Raw genomic sequence first — 18329 nt, 5'->3', positions numbered from 1 at the left:
TTCTGTGCTGTTTGTTTGGTGTGGCACTGAAACCCTCCCTTGTTTCAGCTGCCTTCAGGATGCCTCCAGAAGGTGACTGTTGGCCAACAGGATTTCTGCAGGCTCTGGCAAATCAGGTGTTTGAATGTTTTCCTCAACGGGCAACCAGCAATGTAGGGAGTCATATAGTGCCTTGATTTGGCTGAGTGATCTGAGGGGCTGAGTGATCTGAGGGCACTCATAAACCTCCAAGGCCATCATGAGCCTTACCTGGGGCCCCCCCACCCCTGTCCCAGTGTCCTGGTTGGACCTTGGATCCACCCTGAAGCCTCATCTCTGTTCCTGTCTCCTGGAAGGACCTTGGACCTATGTTGCAGCCTTTCCAGTCCTGTCTCTCACCTCGTGTCCTGCTCCTCCAGACGCCTTGGATAGACCTGGGCCAGTTTCCATCACTCGCCATGGCTGTTGATGGTTGCTGTGACCAGCACCCCGCTCCGCCCAGAGAAACTGCTCCCACCCCGTTTTTAGGGCGGACGATGGAGGGAGATCCTAAAGCGGCACGGGGTGCAGATGGAGCAAACCCAGTTCCTTGGCGGTCCCGCACAGCGCGACCATCCCTAGGGCCCCTGGCGGGTGGCGGTCCCTGGCCACCCCTGGGTGGAAGGACGGGCAGCGCAGGCAGCAATGCCGCGTAGGGGCCCCATTTTCCATACGCTGGGCACCAGGAGGGATCCGGGGTGGCGGGGCCGGGACCTGGCTCCGGCATCGCCCCCAGCTCCGCGGCTTCGCGCGGGGGGGGGGGGGGCGGGCAGACGGGGGGGGGACAGCGGCGCTGCATCGCGCTGCGGAGCTTGCAGGCAGCGCGCGCTTCTTGCGCGGCCGCGGAGCGGGCGGGGCCGGAGCACGGGGCAGAGCGCGGCGCTGCGCGGGGGGGCGCCCTTGCGCGCTGGCTTGCGCGGCCTGGTGACGCCACAAAGGCCGCCCCGCCCCACCGCGCCGCCCCACGTGCGCGCCGCCCCACCGCGGCAGTGCGCAGCCGGCGGCCCCGCAGGCAGGTGGGAGCGCGGCGGGCGGCAGGGCCCCCGCCCCGCCCGGCCCCGGCCCGCCGCCATGGGCGCCTGCCCCCCGCGCCGGCCGCCGCCGGCAACCCGCCCCGCCGCGTGAGGCAGCGCGGCTGGACGGGCAGAGCCTCGCCCGCAGCCCCGCTGCGCGGCGGCCCCTGCTCCGGCTCCGGCCCCGGTCGCCACCATGGGGGCCGCCGCGGCGTGCCGGTGCGCCGCCGCGATCGCCGGCTTCCTCACGGTGAGTGTGTGTGTGTGTGTGTGTGTGTGCGCGTGTGCGTGTGCGTGCGTGTGTGTGTGTGTGTGAGTGTGTGGAGGGGGGGGGCTGTCGGTCCGTCCCTGCGCGCTCCGGGGGTGCAGCGGCGCCGCCCGCGCAAGATCCGCGTGTCCGCGGGAGACGGGTGGGGGCTGGGGATCTGCTGCAGTGCGGGGCTGCCTGCCCGGCTGTGGGGGGGGGGCGTGCTGCCTGGCTGGGGGGGCGCAGGTGGGCAGGGGTGAGGTTTTGCGGGGTATGCACGTGTTTGGGTGTCCCGCTGTCCCCGCAGCGCCGTGGGGTGTGCGGTGTTCCCCAGCACCCCCGACCCTGGTAGCGGGCACCGGCTGGCTGCGATGGCCCCTGCTCCATCCTCTCCATCCCCGTTTCACTGCAGGCGGGCAAAGGGCTGCATCCTCCCCGGAGCCTTCATCCAGGGCTGTGCCGCACCTCGAGGCTTGAGCAGACCCTTGCTTCACCCCCCCCCCGCCCCGCTCCCGGAGCTCGGCACTGGGCTGGGGTCTGTCCGTCCATCCATCCACACTCCCCCCTTCCAGCCGCTTTTCTTGCCACTCTTTGGACAGGCAGCAAAACTCATTGCAGGCAGCTGCCCTGGTTTAACACGGAAATGTTTTCCCGCGAGTTCACCTCCAGGTTTACCTTCCCAGATAAGAGCCCTTCCCAGTCAGCACTTTAGGGTTACATCCCATCTTTTTGGGGAGAGACGGTAATTCGGTGTGTCAGGCGCACGCCGCAGCTGCTGCGGCTGGGTTGTGTAACCGAGGAGCGCACTTGCTCTTGAACTCAAGGTGGATCTGAGCAAGCTGGTGCTGGCTCGACAGGAATCCGAGTAAACAAAAAATAATCTAAAGCTGGGAGAGCGTTAGCTGGGAAACAGCCTCATTGCTTTGAAGGCGAAGGGTAATGTCACAGAGCAGCCGGGGTCTGTGCACGGTGCTGGCTGGGTGCTCCCGAGTGCCCGTTTCCCACTGGGAGAGGCAAGTGCTGCTGCATGTCTGGATGATGAGATGCTGATGGGGAGCCTGAGATACGGAGCTCCAGCCGGGATCCTGGAGGTCAGGCGGGAATGGTGGGAATAAAGGGAAGAGGGGGCAGTAAAAAAAAAGGAGTGATATAAAGGTGTAGGGAGATACAACAGTAATTTTGCAAAATGAAGCTGGGACTCTGAGCAAACTTGCACGTATATTGCTTGTGCACACGTGTACTCAAACCTCTGCATGTGCTGATCGTACGAGCAAACGAGCCATAAGACAAAATCCCCGTTTCCTCGTGGGCTGGCAGGATGCTCCCTTGGCCACCGGCCAGGGTTTCTTCATCTGACATTTCATCCTCGAAATTTTGAGCAACTCCCTTTGGCCCCACAAGGAGTTAATGCCTTTCCCACCTGATGGAAGTACATTCAAATCAATAGTTGGTGGGTGCAGCAAACCCAAACTGCCTGGCTGCTTGGGTTTTGAGCGATAGCCGCTCGGCAGCGTTTGCATAAGGCTGGTGTTGCCCGTGGTTTCCCTTGCTTGGCGTGTGCTTCGGGTGCCCGCTGGCTGCCACGAGGTAGTTTCTACCGTCTCCCCCAGTGCCCTTGTCTCAAATCACCAAAACATTGCCTTGCTTCGACTCAAGACTTTGGGGAGCCTGGGGGATTTCGTCTGCTTGGAGCAAAACCGTGGCCGCCGGGGATGCCTGCGAGCTCCGGTGGGTGCTGGCTGCAGGAATAGCTGCTGGATTTTCCTTCGCGGGGACCAGATGTGCTGGTGCTGCTGTTTCGGCACGTTCGGCTGCCTGCATTTCACTCTCGAGACGTAGTAAAGGGACTGCTGAGTAGGGTGAGCCCCAGACTCTAAGTTTCACAAACCCCAAACCAGCTGAAGTAGCTGGATGCTTTGCAAGAGGCAGAAATGTGTTTTGCTCTTCCGTACTCTTCTCACAGGAAACTTTTTTCGGAGTGAGTAACTTGATCCTTTTTACAGTGAGGAGGGCAGGAGATGGGCTTCTCCAGCCAGCAAAGATACCGTAAAACTTCCAGACCGGTTTATTTGCCTTTCTGGTTTGGTTTTTTTTTGTTGGGTTTTTTGTTGGTTTTTTGGGGTTTTTTTCTTCTTTAATGTCGCAAGCAACTTCCTGGTGCTGGTCGGCGGAGGGTGCAGCTGGCCTTTGGGGAGGGCAGCGGGCTGTGTCACCCGTCCCCAACCTGTGCCAAGGCATCGCCATGGAGCCAGCTGCAGTTTCTACTGAATTCTGCTGGTTTTGCTCAGAAACAGTTCCCTGAGTATCATTTTGGCACTGTTGGTCCCTGCTCGCTTACAGCTCTCTGCTCCTGCTCTACCAGGGTCAAGTGCCCTGCATCTACCTGGCTTTTGTCTTTTTTTTTTTAGTATTATTTATTTTATTTTTTAGGTTTTTAGGTTTATTGCTGCCTCCCTGCGGGGCTGGCGGTGAGATAGCACTTAATACAACCTGAGACATTGAGTATCTCGAGGTGTCACCCCGTTTCAGGACACAGATGCCTGTTGGTCCACCAACGTTCTGCTGGCACAGTGACTCACTGGGCCACCGAGCAGGTTTGGGTCCTGGATGAGCCACATCCCCCGTGCACGTGCCCAGGAAGCTTGTGGCCCCCTAAAAGCTAATTACTGTGCAAATTGGCCATTGGGTCTCCGCTGCAACGTGCAGTTATTTGAGAGGTTGACGGAGGCACAGCATAGGTGGGATTGTTGAGATGGAACGATCGAGCTGGGTGGTGGTAAGGCGGGTCATGCCCACGTCAGCTGTGGGATGCTGCTGTCTTGAGGGTTGGTTTGCAGCTGAGCACGAAGCTCCTCTTGTCTGAGCTGTTTCCCCAACGTGAGGAGGTGAAAATGGGAGCGTTCCCCAGCCTGATTCGCTTTCCTCGTGGCATAGAACCTCCACGTGTTGGAGTAGGTGGAGGTGGCTGGGAATTGCCACTGTCCGTGTGGCGCAGGGCGGCGATGCTGAGCTCTTTGGGACCCTGGTCGCCCTGTCCCGCTCGAGCCTTTTGGCTTCAGCGTTGAGAGACGCTTCTGCATCGGGTGTAGAGAGCAGCGCCGCAAATGCTTGAAACCAAATCTGCTCTCTGGTGTTGTCTTGCACCGATTCCTCCCTTCTGTGTTTTTTGTTACCCTATACGGTTCCTTTGGTATTGAAGTGATGAACTGAAATCCAGTGGCTAAGCAGAGCTCACTTCATTATTCTCTTGCTTTTGCCGCTGAAACTGGGTGTATCAGCCAGAAAGGTCTAGTTTGCATGCTGCTGGGCAGTCCTGAGGATGCGGGACCAAATCAGCGGACAGCCCTTTGTATCGGAGATGTCCTCCTGCTCCTGGCCTTCTGTTTCAGAGACTTGAGTGGTGCCAGCCACAAAACCCGAGCAGCTGGATGTTTTTAGGGACTAGAAACACCAATCCAAATAAATAGCGGATGCTCAATGCTGCTTAACCTCCCCGCACTGGGACTTGCTGTGGTCCCTAGGTTTGGAAGTGTGTGCGCAGCTGAAGGTGTTTAAAAGCACCAGCGCTGCTTTGCTTGAGATAAGGTTTAAAAAAAAAACAAAACCAAAACCAACCAAAAAACCAAACCTGATGCTGTTATGATAGTGCAGGTCTCATTGGCTTTAGTCACCCAGATGAGTGATGGAAAGACGCTGGAGATGAGAAGAAAGGGGAGAGCAGGATGGGACCCGTCACACGTGCTTGTAGCGGGGCTGTGCGGGGTTTCCTGAGGTCTGCCTTGGTGCAGAGGGTGAAATCAGGATTTGATTCCCGGCAAGGCAGGAGAGCCGCTGCCTGTCCTGCCTGTCCCGACGCCCCATCCCGCTCGGCGCCGGCACGGGGAGGAGGATGAGTAACGCGGGTGACCCCACACGCAACCTTGGGAGGCCAGATCCTGCCGTGTCTGGTTTGCTAATTCAGGGTTACGTCATGAAGATTACGGGCGGCAGGTTTCCTTAAAGCCAGCTAAGCGCTTCGTTAAATCATGTCTTAGGGGAGGGGAAAAATAAAACGCATCCTGCAAGCCTTTGCTGCCTGCCAGGGCAGCCCCGCTTTTTGTTTTAATTTGACGTGCCGTAATTAGCCTGGTCGCCACAGGATCCTTGTCGACTCCTGTGGGTTTGCCTGCTCTGTAATTGCTGCTTCAGGAGAGGAAAAAAAAAAAAAGAAGAAAAAATTGAAGTGTTTTGTACAAATCCCGAGCTGTAAATTATTTAGCAGGTGAAACAGAAATGTGCTGTGTGTTTCCAGGAAGCAAGAGACTGCACCAAAAATGACGCGGCGCGGCTTGCGGCTCTGCTGCGATGTGCCTTCTGCAGAGTCATGTTGTTGGGAGGCTTTTTTTTTTTTTCCTTCTGAATGTATTTTTGCTGGCTGATAGCCCAGAATAGGTAGCAGAGCAGAAACAAGGGCTTGTATAATATAGCCAAGTGATTTATGTGGCTGTGCCGTTGAAAAGCGTTAGGGTCTCTGGTCTTTCTACCTTCAGTGTAGGAAAGCACCTTTGAAAATTCAAGGTATCGTTGGCTCGTTCCATTCTCTCTCCCTCCTAACTCAGCCTGCGGCTGCTTGAAAGTCTTTTTTCTATTGCTTTGCATGCCGTATGAGGTTGCATCAGCCTTTCTTTTGAGACGCGTTTTGTTCTTGGTGTCTTATCTCCACTGGCATAACTGATGTTAAATCCGTGGTCTTCTGGAGGAAGCGGAAGTCTTGCTTGGTAGATGAGGCCTCTCTTGGGGACGGAGCAGCCTCGATGCAAAGGAATTAAGGGAATAAAGCCCTGGAAATGGAAATAGGTAGAGATAAACAGATTTGTAGCCATCATCTAGGCAAGCCCAGCTGGGTGTAGTTCAGTGTCTAAAAACTGGAGACCTTTTACTTGTATCTGATGCAACGAGGAACTGAGTTACAGCAGAGCTCCTTAAAGAGCTTAAAAATAGTATTGGGGTTTCTCTCCTGTTGCCAACGCATCCGGTTTAAAGCGGGTTCAGATGTGGTTGGAGGCTCGAAGCAGAACATCCCTTGTGGTCTCACCAAACCCTGCGCTCGCACGGGGTTGTACAAATTATGGAAAGGCAGAGGGGCTGAGAAAGAGTCCGGTAATGCCCGCCAGCCCAGATTTCATGCCAGTTTGTGTTATTTAGGAAGGTAACTATTTGAACAAGTGCAGACTAACACATACAGAAGGCAAAAACTTTGCGGGTCAGAGCTGCCACCTGCGTGTGTTTTTTGTCGTCTTGGCAAGTGCCTGGCTCGTGCTGGAGCCTCTCAGCCTTGAAATGCAAAGCTGGTCTGAATTCTCCTGGGGTGGCCAGGTAGCACGTACTGCTGAAACACAATTAGCAGTATTTACCACCCTGGCAGGGTTGCAGTGTAAATGATGCTTACTCTTGCCCGAGAAGCGTGGTGTCAAATTTAAGGAATTATAATCGTAGCTGGCGATGCGTCCGGAGAGCGTGCTGCCGTCTGCACCGGTTCTCTTCCACCCCGACCTCACTCGGGTCCCTCCCCTGCGTGTAGAAACATCTCTGTGGTCCCACAGCTCTGGGATGCGTTTTGCGATCCTGCAAGGAATCGCTGGCAAGGGAGGGCTCCGGTAGCATGCTGTTGTTGTCTAATACCTCCTGTCTGTCTTCCAGCTTCTCATGCTCCTTGGCACCGCTGATGGTCAGTCGAAGCTGACCTCCGAGCAGAATGCCATCAGCCTCTCCCCTGGCAAGTACCGCCACCTCGACCGTGCCACCAACAAAGAACTGATCTGTGACAAATGTCCTGCAGGAACCTATGTGTCTAAACACTGTACAAAGAGTACCTTAAGAGAGTGCAGCCCTTGTCCAGATGGGACTTTTACGAAGCATGAGAATGGCATAGAGCGGTGCCACCCTTGTAGAAAACCCTGCGAACTGCCAATGATTGAGAAAACTCATTGTACTGCCTTGACTGACCGCGAGTGCACTTGCCTGTCTGGTACGTTTCAGACGAACGATACCTGCGTCCCTTACACGGTGTGCCCGGTCGGCTGGGGCGTCCGCAAGAAAGGAACCGAGACGGAAGACGTTAGGTGCAAGCCGTGCCCTCGTGGTACCTTTTCTGATGTGCCTTCTAGTGTGATGAAGTGCAAAACATACACTGACTGCTTTGGGAAAAACATGGTGGTCATCAAGCCAGGGACGAAGGAGAGTGACAATGTCTGTGGTTCTCCAGCGTCTCTTCCAAACACATCTTTGACTTCGTCAAGCACCGAAATGGGTGAAGAGCCCTATGAAGTTCCACCAACCGCTTATCTTCCCAAAGGTAATGTCCACCACTAAAACACAGACGTGTTTTTGGTCATGGGATTGTGTTTCTGCCTCGGTCAGGGTTGGCTTTAGGCTGTTAAAGGGCAGCCTGTCTAAAGTGTGGATGGTGCTTTTGCGTCTTGGCCAGAAGGCAGCTCCAGAGTGCATCAGGTTGCCCTCACTTGTGTTAAACCACATTTAATAACATTTTCACTGAGACTGTAGTCATGATTGGACATGGCTGTCCTACTGTTTGGACTGAAAGGACATCATGTTCCCCGGCCTCTTTTCACATCTCTGTGTTGTGCTGGCACGAGTCTTTGTCCATCTGTGGCAAATCCGAGTTGGGATGCAGCAGGAAAACCCAGAGGGAAGAGGAGCTTCGCTCCATCAGACTCCTTTCCTGAGGGATTCACTGCTTCCATGCCCGTGCTTTCCCGGTTGCATTTCACCCTGTACTGTGCCAGCGTATTGGCTTGAATGGGAACCGCTGCCAAAACAGCCCTCCAGGAGCCTAGGCTGTCCTGAATTTTTTTTTTTTCTTCAATCTCTAAGTTTTCCATTAGTTATCACCACTGGGAAGAACCAGTTTGAGTTCCCCGTTCTCTCGCTGAATTGGAAATGGTACATCATCACAGTCTTTATTGGGATGCTTTAGCTGTAGCTGGTTGCAGCGGTGCTGTAGGGCCCCGTTTGAGGTGATGCTCAGCACTCCCTGGGAAGCAGCTTCCTTACAGTGTCTCGATGGGGCATTTTGTTTTAAAAAAAAAAAAAAAAAAGCAACTTTCAATGGCCTGAAGACTTGAGTCAGTAAATACAATAGCAGGCAAGTGTTGACAGTTGTAGAACTCCCAGTGCTTTTCCTTTGTTAGGTCTCAAAGCGTGATATGATGTTGGTGTGTCATTGGGAGAGGACGGGAGGGTGTTCCCTGAACTTTGAAATCTATAGACAATTAGGTAAAAGTCAGCGTTTTCCCTGTTTGTGTCCTGATCAGAGTGTTTTGGGTAACCAAGCCAGAGGTAAAATCAGGTTACAGATGATTATGCTCGCTAATGCTCAAATGGGATCAGACATGATCTTCAAAAGCCAAGTTTCCAAAGTAAGCTCTAGCTTTTGCCACAACAGCCCTTCCTCTTCTCATCAGGCTTTGGACCCGCAGCTGGCTGGGACCTGAGAGCAGTTGGTTGCAAAGAAGACTCAATAAAGATAGAAAGTAGCTCTTAAGGGGAGGTTGGGTTGCTTCTCTTGCTTCAGAAACCTGTTTTGTAGTTGATGCATCCGCAGCTGCTTGCAGTGCTGATAAAGTTTGTACTTCCTTAACAAAACACACTAGAGAGATACTAGGCCTATAAATAAATTTCGATGTGTTTCTAGCCCAAGTACCTCATTTTCCACATTTGGAATGAAACCCATGTTCATAAACCTAAGAAACCTCAAAGTTGTAGGTTTTCTGAGAACTAATGAATATGGGACAAACACAGATTGACAACATGCCTTTAATCACTGGGCTGTTGATTGGTTTTTTTTTTTAAACAAACTGCCACAAGCTTTAACCAACAAGGGTCAATTTTATCTTGAACCTACCTCTGTAACCGTACCCATCTGTTCCCAGAGCCAAACCTCAACTTCACCTCTTCCCTTTCTCACTGCCTGGCGTTGGGTTTCTGTCAGCTGGCCAAGCAGATGCTCGGGCAGGTCTTAGACTGTGACATGATGCCGTATCGCATCTCAGGTGCCATGACACTGAACTCTCCTCTCCTTTCGCAGGCTTGAACTCTTCAGTTCCCGATTTTGTCCCCTCTCCCGCGCCACGCACATCCAGTGGCACGGCAGAGGCAGCGGGCTACTACAACGAAACCTCAGCCAACGAGACGGACGGTGCCAGCGCGACCCTCACGGGCTCCAGCGCTGCCAGCCAGGCACAGAGCTACCGGCACAAGCAGGCCAGCCAAGCGCTGGAGAAGCAGCCGTCGCTGGAGATGGCGGGGGGCGAGAAGTCCAGCGTCCCATACAGGCCCCCCCGGCGAGGTCCGCAGAACGTCCACCAGCACTTCGACATCAATGAACACTTGCCGTGGATGATCGTCCTCTTCCTGCTGCTGGTCTTAGTGGTTATCGTTGTCTGCAGTGTCAGGAAGAGCTCACGGACTCTGAAGAAAGGACCCAGGCAAGATCCCAGTGCCATTGTGGAAAAAGCTATTATGAAAAAGTCCACCACCCCCACGCAGAACAGGGAGAAGTGGATCTATTACTGCAACGGGCATGGTGAGCAGTAGCGACCGGGGGCTGCAGGAGGTGGTGTCTTCTGTACCATCCTGTGCGGTGGTTTGGAGGGCTGTCCCCATGTCCAGTGTCTGGTTTCTTTTTTTTTTTTTTTTTTTTGACTTGCTGGGTCTTGTAGCAAGGACAAAGCCCATATACTTGTTCTTCAGATGTTTTTTCGCCCTTGGCTTCTCCCCATCCCTGTTCCCATGGTGTGTCCCTGCTCCTGAAGGAAGAGTAAATGGAGGGAAGATCACCCCAGCTCCTCTCCTCCTCCCCACCCATCCTTGGTAGAAGGATCTTGGATGAAGGGGCTCCTCTTTTTTTTTTTTTTTTTTGTATTTTTCTTCCACTTCTGTTTCACTCTGTTTTCTCTGTGACTCAGATGTGGGTCTGGTTGTCTTTCGTATCGTCCTATTCCCCTCATCCTGTCTGTTTCTGTAAGGCTGAGTCATCCCCTGCCACTTGGCAGCACCTCAATTTCAGGTTCTTAGCCCTAAATCCTGACTGCTGGCTTGTGTCCCCAGCCCTTCACCCATGCTGGAGCCAGGAAGATTGTCCTTAAAGGCTGTCTTGTGGAGGCGTACAGCTCCATGAGTGTCTGTGAGGTCTAACTGGAGGCTCTGCTTCATAGTGTTTTCCGTGCTTTTGGTGGATGACTTGCTGTCAGCTTTTTGATGAGATTTTAAAGATGATTCGTTGTGGTCATTAAACTGAAATTTGTAAAATTCAGTGATAACAGTGGCATAAATGTGAGCACCAAGCAGCCATGATCTCCCTAGTAGGATGCATGGTTCTTCTGCAACAGTATGGTGTCAACTTTGACCCCCCCCTTATCCTGTGCAGACAGACAGCACTGACGAGTCCTTACTTTGAGTTGAGGTTGCTCAATCTTAAACATCTGTTCACAGTTAACCTTTAGAAAAGCACATTTAACAAGGTGGGGCGGGGCAAACAAAGAATGGATTGAAAAAAGATTGGAAAGTTTAAGGTTTAAGAGAGATCAGTGCTTGATGAAAGTCATCCTTGAATGCTTAAGTACAAAGCAAAGAAGGCTTTGAGTAGGGCGTCTTCTGTCATGTATTCTCTTCTTCCTGCTGATTAATAGACCTACACTTTGTTTGCCTTCGTTAATGCATTTATAGAACCAGTAAGGTCTTGCTGGAATTAGTTCTGTGCCTTCTTTTGGATTTATACTGCTTACCAGTTTCCTTTTAACTCCTTTGAATTCTTGGGGTGCAGTTTCTTGAGCTTTTTTTTTTTTTCCCTTTGCAATAACTTTTTCCAGTAACCCTTGCACTCCATTGTCCCTAAAATCTGTGGTACCCAAAGCATCGTCTGTGGGGTGATGGTGAGTGATCTGCAGTGGGGTTGCAGAACCATATTAAACATCTTTATTTGTGGACACTACCAGAAATACTACATGGCTTTGGCCATGGTTCATTGGCTAAAAGTGTCTGGTTGATACTAACTTGTAGTAACTTTTTTTCCCTATGACCTGAATCACCAGTTGGTTGAATTTCTCACTTTCCTATTTTTTGGAGCGGCGAGTGTTGTTATCTTAGAGCAGGGGCTGAATGTGAACAGGGTGGGGAGTGATGGAGTGCCGGGACCAGACCAAGTTGCTCTAAGCGGGTGCAGCTCTGGTTTCTAACCTGGCGTTTCAGACCCCGTGCCGAAATGCCCGCGCTGCAGCTGGCCCTTCTCCTGGAGGCCACGTTAGAGCTGCCTTTGCAGGCAGTGCTGTGCGCTTGGTCACCTAGCGTGATTGAGGTTAAAGAAACCGTGCAGATAAGAGGAGGTGATACATGGTGAGTAACGAGGCTATGTTAGCCCATTTAGGTATAACCCCACCTCCTAGATCTTGTCATCCTTTGAGGGACAGCATCATTCATGGGTTATCCTGTGCTTCCCAAGGTGAGTTCTTCCAGTCTTCTCTGTCAGCCTTGAACAGCTGAATTCAGCTAGTGCATCGAATCTGCTTGCTAAGCTGGATGTAACAGCAGAACCCACGCTTAGCTGATAAACTGGCCCAGTACCTGATCAAGCTGCTGAGGTCTGGAAGTGAATTGCCCTGTTACTCTGAGCTCCTGGCTGAGCGGTTTTGCACATCCCTTCCTGTCGTTCTTGCAATAGTCACGCTGGTTCCGTGTTGGCGTGGATGGCTTCATGAATTCCTCCTGCCACTGAATGTCCTCAGCTGAACTTTGTGCAACGAAGGCAGACAGACGAGCACAAACAAATTAACGCTTTGTCTTGCTTTTAGTCCAGCTCTGGTGTCGCCTCAGTCGCGTTGTGTTAGCTGGAAGGGCCTTGCTCATTACTTGATGGTGGTGCTCTGTTGTGTCAGATATGGAAATTGTTCTCTGCAGTGGTGTATAAATCCCTCTTTGGTTTTGCTATTGAAATGTCTGGCTGTTAAGACTGTTTACTTGAAACAAGAGAAGATGTAGTGCCATAGAGGAACTGACCTTTTATTTAATAACTGGCCATACAGCTAAGACGTACTGCAGAGCTGCAGCATCATGGCTTAGCTTTCCGCTGCTCCAGCACTGTTTGTACCCAAATCGTGCTTCATCCTGAAGCAGCATTTCAGCAAGCGCGAATATAGCCAAGAACAAACTTCGGGCTGTTGCAGCGAGGGAATCTTTCCCCTCCCGTGCTGCTAGCACAGATCCCTCCGTGGTAGGCAACCAGAGCAAAGCCTCCATACGTGTGAGGACCACAGCTGCTCCCAGGTCTTCAGGTGCCAGCCTGGTTTGTGGTTGCACTAGGGGTGTGGAGGGCAAGCAATTAGGTTTAAATCATCTTCTGTGGCTGGGGGTGAAGCCCTTGCGTCTGGTGCCGGCAGTGTGCCGACATCCATATGACCTCCCCACCTAAACGTTGGCTGGTTACGCCAACAAGGAGTTGGGGCGTGTTTATTGCCGGGCGAAGCCTGTGTACGTAGCTGTTGCGCACGCTCTCCCCCGGCTTCCTCCTAGTTTACCATCTCCTCCCTCCTAATCCTCTCAGTAAACAGCTTTAACCTTTGAAAGAGAAGACCAGGTCCGACATGGGCGCTGCAGCCTCTGCTCGGAGGAGCCGTGCTTGGGCGGCTGCCCTTGCACCAGCACCCTGTGCTCCTCCCGTAGCGCCGGATGGGAGCACAGCTGGCGTCCAAGGCTTTGCCCGTTTGGAGGATTTTATTATCGATTTTTATTACAGATTTCTTTAAGCATGTCAGTTCTGGGTGAAGCGTGGTCAGGGTGGCACCAGCGCTGTTCAGTGCTGGAACAAAGGCATCTCTGTGATTGGGCTTCTTCCCAAAAGAGGAGGATTTTAGGGTGGAAGCAGTGGCTCAACTCTTGCCCGGTTCCTGATGGCACTTGATATATTGAATTGCTTAAACAGTTGAGATACATTTGCGATCCTGAGCAGTGGTTGTTGTCATGGGGCATTTTGCTTGTCCTCATCTTCCCGTCAGCCCTGTGCTCTCTCTGGTCATAATATGTGCCTTAAATAACAGCCCAAACCTAAAAATAGGAGTAGCTTGGGAGGCTGGTGTTAAAACAAGACCTGTCTCCTTAACGTGGACGTGTTCCAGCCAAGACGGCAAATGCCGATAATTCTCACTGGATTAAATGGTTCAGAGGTCTGGGAAGAGCTTGCGATGACTAATGGCCTGAGTTAGCAGCCAGCCTACCCCCATGTCTGTCCCCGTGTCCGTCCCCACGCAGGGGCTGTCCCCGAAGACCCCAGGTCTCATCTGTGCAGGATCTTGAGGGTGGAGCAGCATCGATGGTGTAGTTGTGGTTGGAGAAGCTGGACCTCTTGCTGCTTCAGCTGGCTCTTCCTAGCCCTGCAGGTGGGAATCCAAAGGGGAAAAGCAGTTTGGCGAAGGTTTCCAAAGAAATTATAAGTGGGGTACTGGGATGGTAGCGCTCTGTGGTTTTAACCCTTGTATGACTACTTTCTTTTAGAAGATGAAGAACAGCCTACACACTGGAAACACTTTCTTCTAAATAATCCCTTTGTTTTAGCAAATACTCATTTCATTTCTTCAGCTGTTTCCAAAGGCAAGGAATTGAGCTTGTAATAAAAATGGAGACTAGAAGCCTGTCTCTCGAGTGTCTTGGAAATGCCAAATTTGGCATCAGTCTGTGCAAAACATGAAGATGGGCCTGAAATCACCTTGTAGAAATTGCTGATAGTGTTGCCTTTCTTTGACTTTCACCCATTGAATAGCAGATGAAGAAAGGCAAGAGACTCTGTAAAATGTTAAATTTTGGGGTAAAACCTCTTGTGTATAGAAGAAGCTGCCTGACATGATGTGCCAAGAGGCAAGAAGAGAATTTGGTGAGGGTTTTTTTTTTTTTTTTTGAGTTGAAAGACTGAAGAACAAATCTTGGCAGCACTGGCCTGGCATGGGATGCCACTTCCCTTTTATTTTTCCTCAAGTCTGGTAATTGCACATTATTGCAGTGGGTGGTAAGAGTGAAGCCAGGAAGCCTCTGGTTAAATAATCAGAGAAATAAACTGTTCTGCAAAAGCTGTTTGCAGCCAAGATGGAGCTGAGGCTTGACTGCAGGTGGAAGAGCATGTACTCAAAATGGCTCAGCATCAAAAGCAGAGTGGGGAGTTGATGTTGGAAGGATGGGGAGTGGCAGGATTTGGGGGTCTTGGTTGCTCAGCTGTTGGGATATCCAGTTGTCATCATGTTGGGACCCAGGATCATCTTGGTTGGCAATTCATAGGGAATAGTCCCTGGCTTGCAGCTTGGTTGCTGTAGGATCAGGGCTAGACTTGGGCTTGGTCTCCTCCAAAGGAAGTCGATGAGGGTGTTGAAGAGGGACCAGAAGGCCCTGTGCCATGGAGAAGCTGGCCATGGAGAACCACTGCAGCTCGGAAGCCTCCCCACGTGAATATAACCAATGTGTGTGTTGGCAATATGCCTCAGGACGTCTCAGGTCATTGCAGACTTGTCCTCACGTGGAATCAGATATTTATGGTTAGTGTTGGAAGATGCTTATCAGAGTAAAATTGCTTGATTCTTTTTCTTTTAAAGAGACAGCAGATTGACTAAAAAAGCCCACACATAACCATAATCTTTTCTATAGCTCCATCACCTAATGAAGGGAAGCAAGTGCATGGAAACAGCCCGGCAGTGGATATTCTTCCTCAAGGCTGGGGTCATTCCCTACTCAACTGCTACCCTAAATAAGGAAACCCTGCTACAGGGATGGCATTCGCAGGTCTATAGGGTGACTACCTGGCACTGGGTGCTACTGTAGGATCCCTCTGTAGTGCTTGTATGGGTAAATGAGGTGAAAACCACATTTGGTGGTATATCCAAGACATATCTTGCTCCTCAGCAGGCCTGAAGACCGGTGCTTGATCACTTTTGATGTGTGTTGCTACAAAAACAAAATAAAAAACCACGACCGAACTACCCCATGGTCAAGCTTCCTGGGTGGCCTCTGGATTAATTTAATAAGGGATCGGGATTTGTGCCTGCCTGTTAAGGTGTAGGGCCAAGTGTCGGAGGCAGGGCAGCGCTGCGGGGAGAGGCGGGTTGTTCTTGTAGAAAAACACACCGAGCTCAGTTGGTTGATTTTTATTTTTATTTTTTCTGCCAAGAACCTAGCACCAGTTTCTGCGCCAGGAGGGCTGTGATTTCTCATGTTGGTGAGGCTCTCACATATAACTTCTTGAATAACAAGGCAGATGATTATTTTTCCTCGCTTTCCAAGGCTTCGTCGGGGGGGTGGGGGGGAAATGCAGGAGGCAAATTTAATCCTTGGGTTGGCATCTGCGGTTGTCTGGATATTTATATGGCTCTGGCTGCAGCAGTGTGCTTGCTCAGGGTTGCCAGCTGTCCGAGAGGGTTATAATGAAGATTAACTCTGTGAAAGCCATTTAAAATTTAATAATTATATAAAATACTTATGCTGGCCGTTTTCTTTTAAATCAAAGGAAGAGCAAGTCCACTCTGCAGGTCCCTAGTGCCAGTGTAGGGAGACACACAGGGACAGCATCCCGTGGTGGTGGGCAGGAGCTTGCGTGGGTCCCAGGAGGGCTGGACCAAAGGTGCTGTTACAGATGTGACTTCAAGGTAGCGTGTGGTGGGAAGGGAGGTCTTGTGCTGACCCCCAAGTTCCTGGGTCCAAAATATGTTTGTAACTGCATGTGGTTTATCACAGATCTTCCTTGACTGCCTGGTTTGGTTATTTTCCAGAGAGTGTGTGGGAAGTGTTTGTCAGGAGTCTGTTTCCTGCCCTGCAAGATTTTGGTTTTTTTTCTAAAGAAAACCCCAAACATTGCCATTTAATGGTTTGTTGCCCAAACAGCACTTGTTGATGATGTGAATCACTGGCTCCTGGGAGGGTCTGTTACCAGCACTACTCTCCATGGGAAAACTAGCAAATCACTAACAAGTCTTCATAAGTGTGTCCTTTCCTCCTGTCTGGACAAAGGCTCTTGTTAGAATCATGGAATGGTTGAGTTGGAAGGCACCTTTTAAAGATCATCTAGTCCAACCTTCCTGCCATGGGCAGGGATACCCTCCACTAGGCCAGGGTGCCCAAAGCCCCATCCAACCTGGCCTTGAACACTGCCAGGAATGGAGCATCCACAACCTCTCTGGGCAACCTGTGCCAGTGCCTCACCACCCTCACAGGGAAGAATTTCTTCTTTGTGTCCAATCTAAATCTACCCTCTTTCAGTTTGAAACTGTTGTCCCTTGTCCTGTTGCTACAGGCCCTGGTAAAAAGTGTCTCTACGTCTTTCTTGTAAGGCCCCTTCAGGTACTGGAAGGTGCTATAAGGTCTCCCCAGAGCCTTCTCTTCTCCAGGCTGAACAACCCCAACTCTCTCAGCCTGTCCTCATAGGAGAGGTGCTCCAGCCTTTTCATCATCTTCGTGGCCTCCTCTGGACTCGCTCCAACAGCTCCATGTCTCTCTTGTACTGGGGCCCCCAGAGCTGGATGCAGCACTGCAGGTGGGGTCTCACAAGAGTGGAGTAGAGGGGCAGAATCCCCTCCCTTGACCTGCTGGTCACGCTGCTTTTGATGCAGCCCCAGGACACGATTGGCTTTCTGGGCTGCAAGCACACACCGCCAGCTCATGTTGAGCTTTTCATCCACGAACACCCTCAAGTCCTTCTCCTTGGGGCTGCTCTCAATCCCTTCATCCCCCGGCCTGTGCTGATACTGGTTATATCCCCAACGCAGGTGCAGGATCTTTTGCATCTTCCGAACCTCCTCATTTAGGACCTGAAATATATTTGAGGTGGAGAGGGAATTGAGTTTCCAATAACCTTCCCTTTTTGATGGAGGTTGGTGAAATGTTCACGTTTTGGAAAGGTATTTATGTTGAGTATTCGGGATTTCTAAGTCCTGATTTGGCCGAGCCGTGGTGTCTTGTCAATTGGAGCTTGGATGTGCCGCATCCTGGCTCGCTTCTATGCGCAGGCTCCGTGTGTGTGCTCAGAGGTAAAAATAGGCTGCTGTGGCTGTGTGTCGCATGAGTCAGGAGGATATTTGGAGGAGGTAGGTGGGCTGAGCTCAGGAACAGAGCTGGGTTTGCAGTGATTCAGAGCTTTTATCTGAATGTAGGGGAGGGTTGCATCACCGCGGTTCTGTCTGACTTGTGTGTGCCCTTGGGCTGTGCTCTCCACCTGTGATACTTCATCCTCAAGGTCTATGCAAGTGTTGAAATCCAGCCAGCCTGTCACGGACAGGATTTATCACTGCATGTGGTCTACAGATTAATATGGTCCATCTCTGGTACCTGTGTGTAGGTAGGTGGTGGAAGCTCCAGGAACTCCAACTCACATTGGTACTGGGATGGTGGAGGTCAGTTCCCACAGGTGTCCTGGATGGACCGGTGGGACCTGTCTCTGCTGATGGAGGACTGGAGCATGGAGTCTCCTGACATCCAGCCTTTCTGAAAATGTGTGAAGCTGGTTCTGCAACCCTGGGCGCATGAGCAGCTCACTAGATGAAACCATGTGTGCCCCAGGTCCTGGAGGATCTCCTGAGCTTCACTTTGCTTCCCAGCTGTATAAGACTTGAACTGATGTTGTGTTAATACTTTCCTCTGTGCTATGTCCCTTTATTATTAGTGGGATGGGAGGACACATGGGTTGGGAGGGCCCTGTGGACTTGAGCATGAGATTTCCCCTTAAGGGCAGCAGCTTCTCAATGAGCACTCTTCTGAAAAATGCCAAGTGACGTTTGTCTTGAGTTCCAAAAATGAAAATAATGATGGCTTTTTGTTTGTGAGAGGGTGGGGAGAGGAAGGAACTGAAGCTCCTCTGTGGTTAGGCTGTGGTTAGACTTTACCGTGTCTGCTGCCAGGTGCTCAGGTGTAGCCTTCTGGTGGGGTAGGTCTTCCACTCCTCTTGAGTTTGCTTGAAGAAGTCATGGCAGAGAAGAGAAATGGTCTCTTGCAGGTGTTGTATGTAAGCATGCCAGCGCTGCTGGTCGTGG

General features: G+C 51.6%; 1 protein-coding gene across 2 annotated transcripts in view; it reads left to right on the top strand.

The window, feature by feature from the left end:
* Positions 1-970: 970 nt before the first annotated feature.
* The window catches only part of TNFRSF21 (TNF receptor superfamily member 21), a 33782-nt gene continuing 16423 nt past the window's right edge, over positions 971-18329 (top strand). The window contains exons 1-3 of one of the 2 annotated variants that reach the window (XM_054821375.1): positions 971-1281; positions 6958-7612; positions 9365-9862. In XM_054821375.1, coding sequence (XP_054677350.1) covers positions 1228-1281; positions 6958-7612; positions 9365-9862 — 1207 coding nt within the window. In that variant the 5' untranslated portion in view covers positions 971-1227. The remainder of the gene's footprint in view (positions 1282-6957; positions 7613-9364; positions 9863-18329) is intronic. The other variant, XM_054821374.1, reaches the window with a different exon arrangement.

Source organism: Grus americana, chromosome 3 (assembly GCF_028858705.1).
Source record: "Grus americana isolate bGruAme1 chromosome 3, bGruAme1.mat, whole genome shotgun sequence".
Lineage (NCBI taxonomy): Eukaryota > Metazoa > Chordata > Aves > Gruiformes > Gruidae > Grus > Grus americana.
This window is presented reverse-complemented; position numbering and strand designations above follow the sequence as displayed.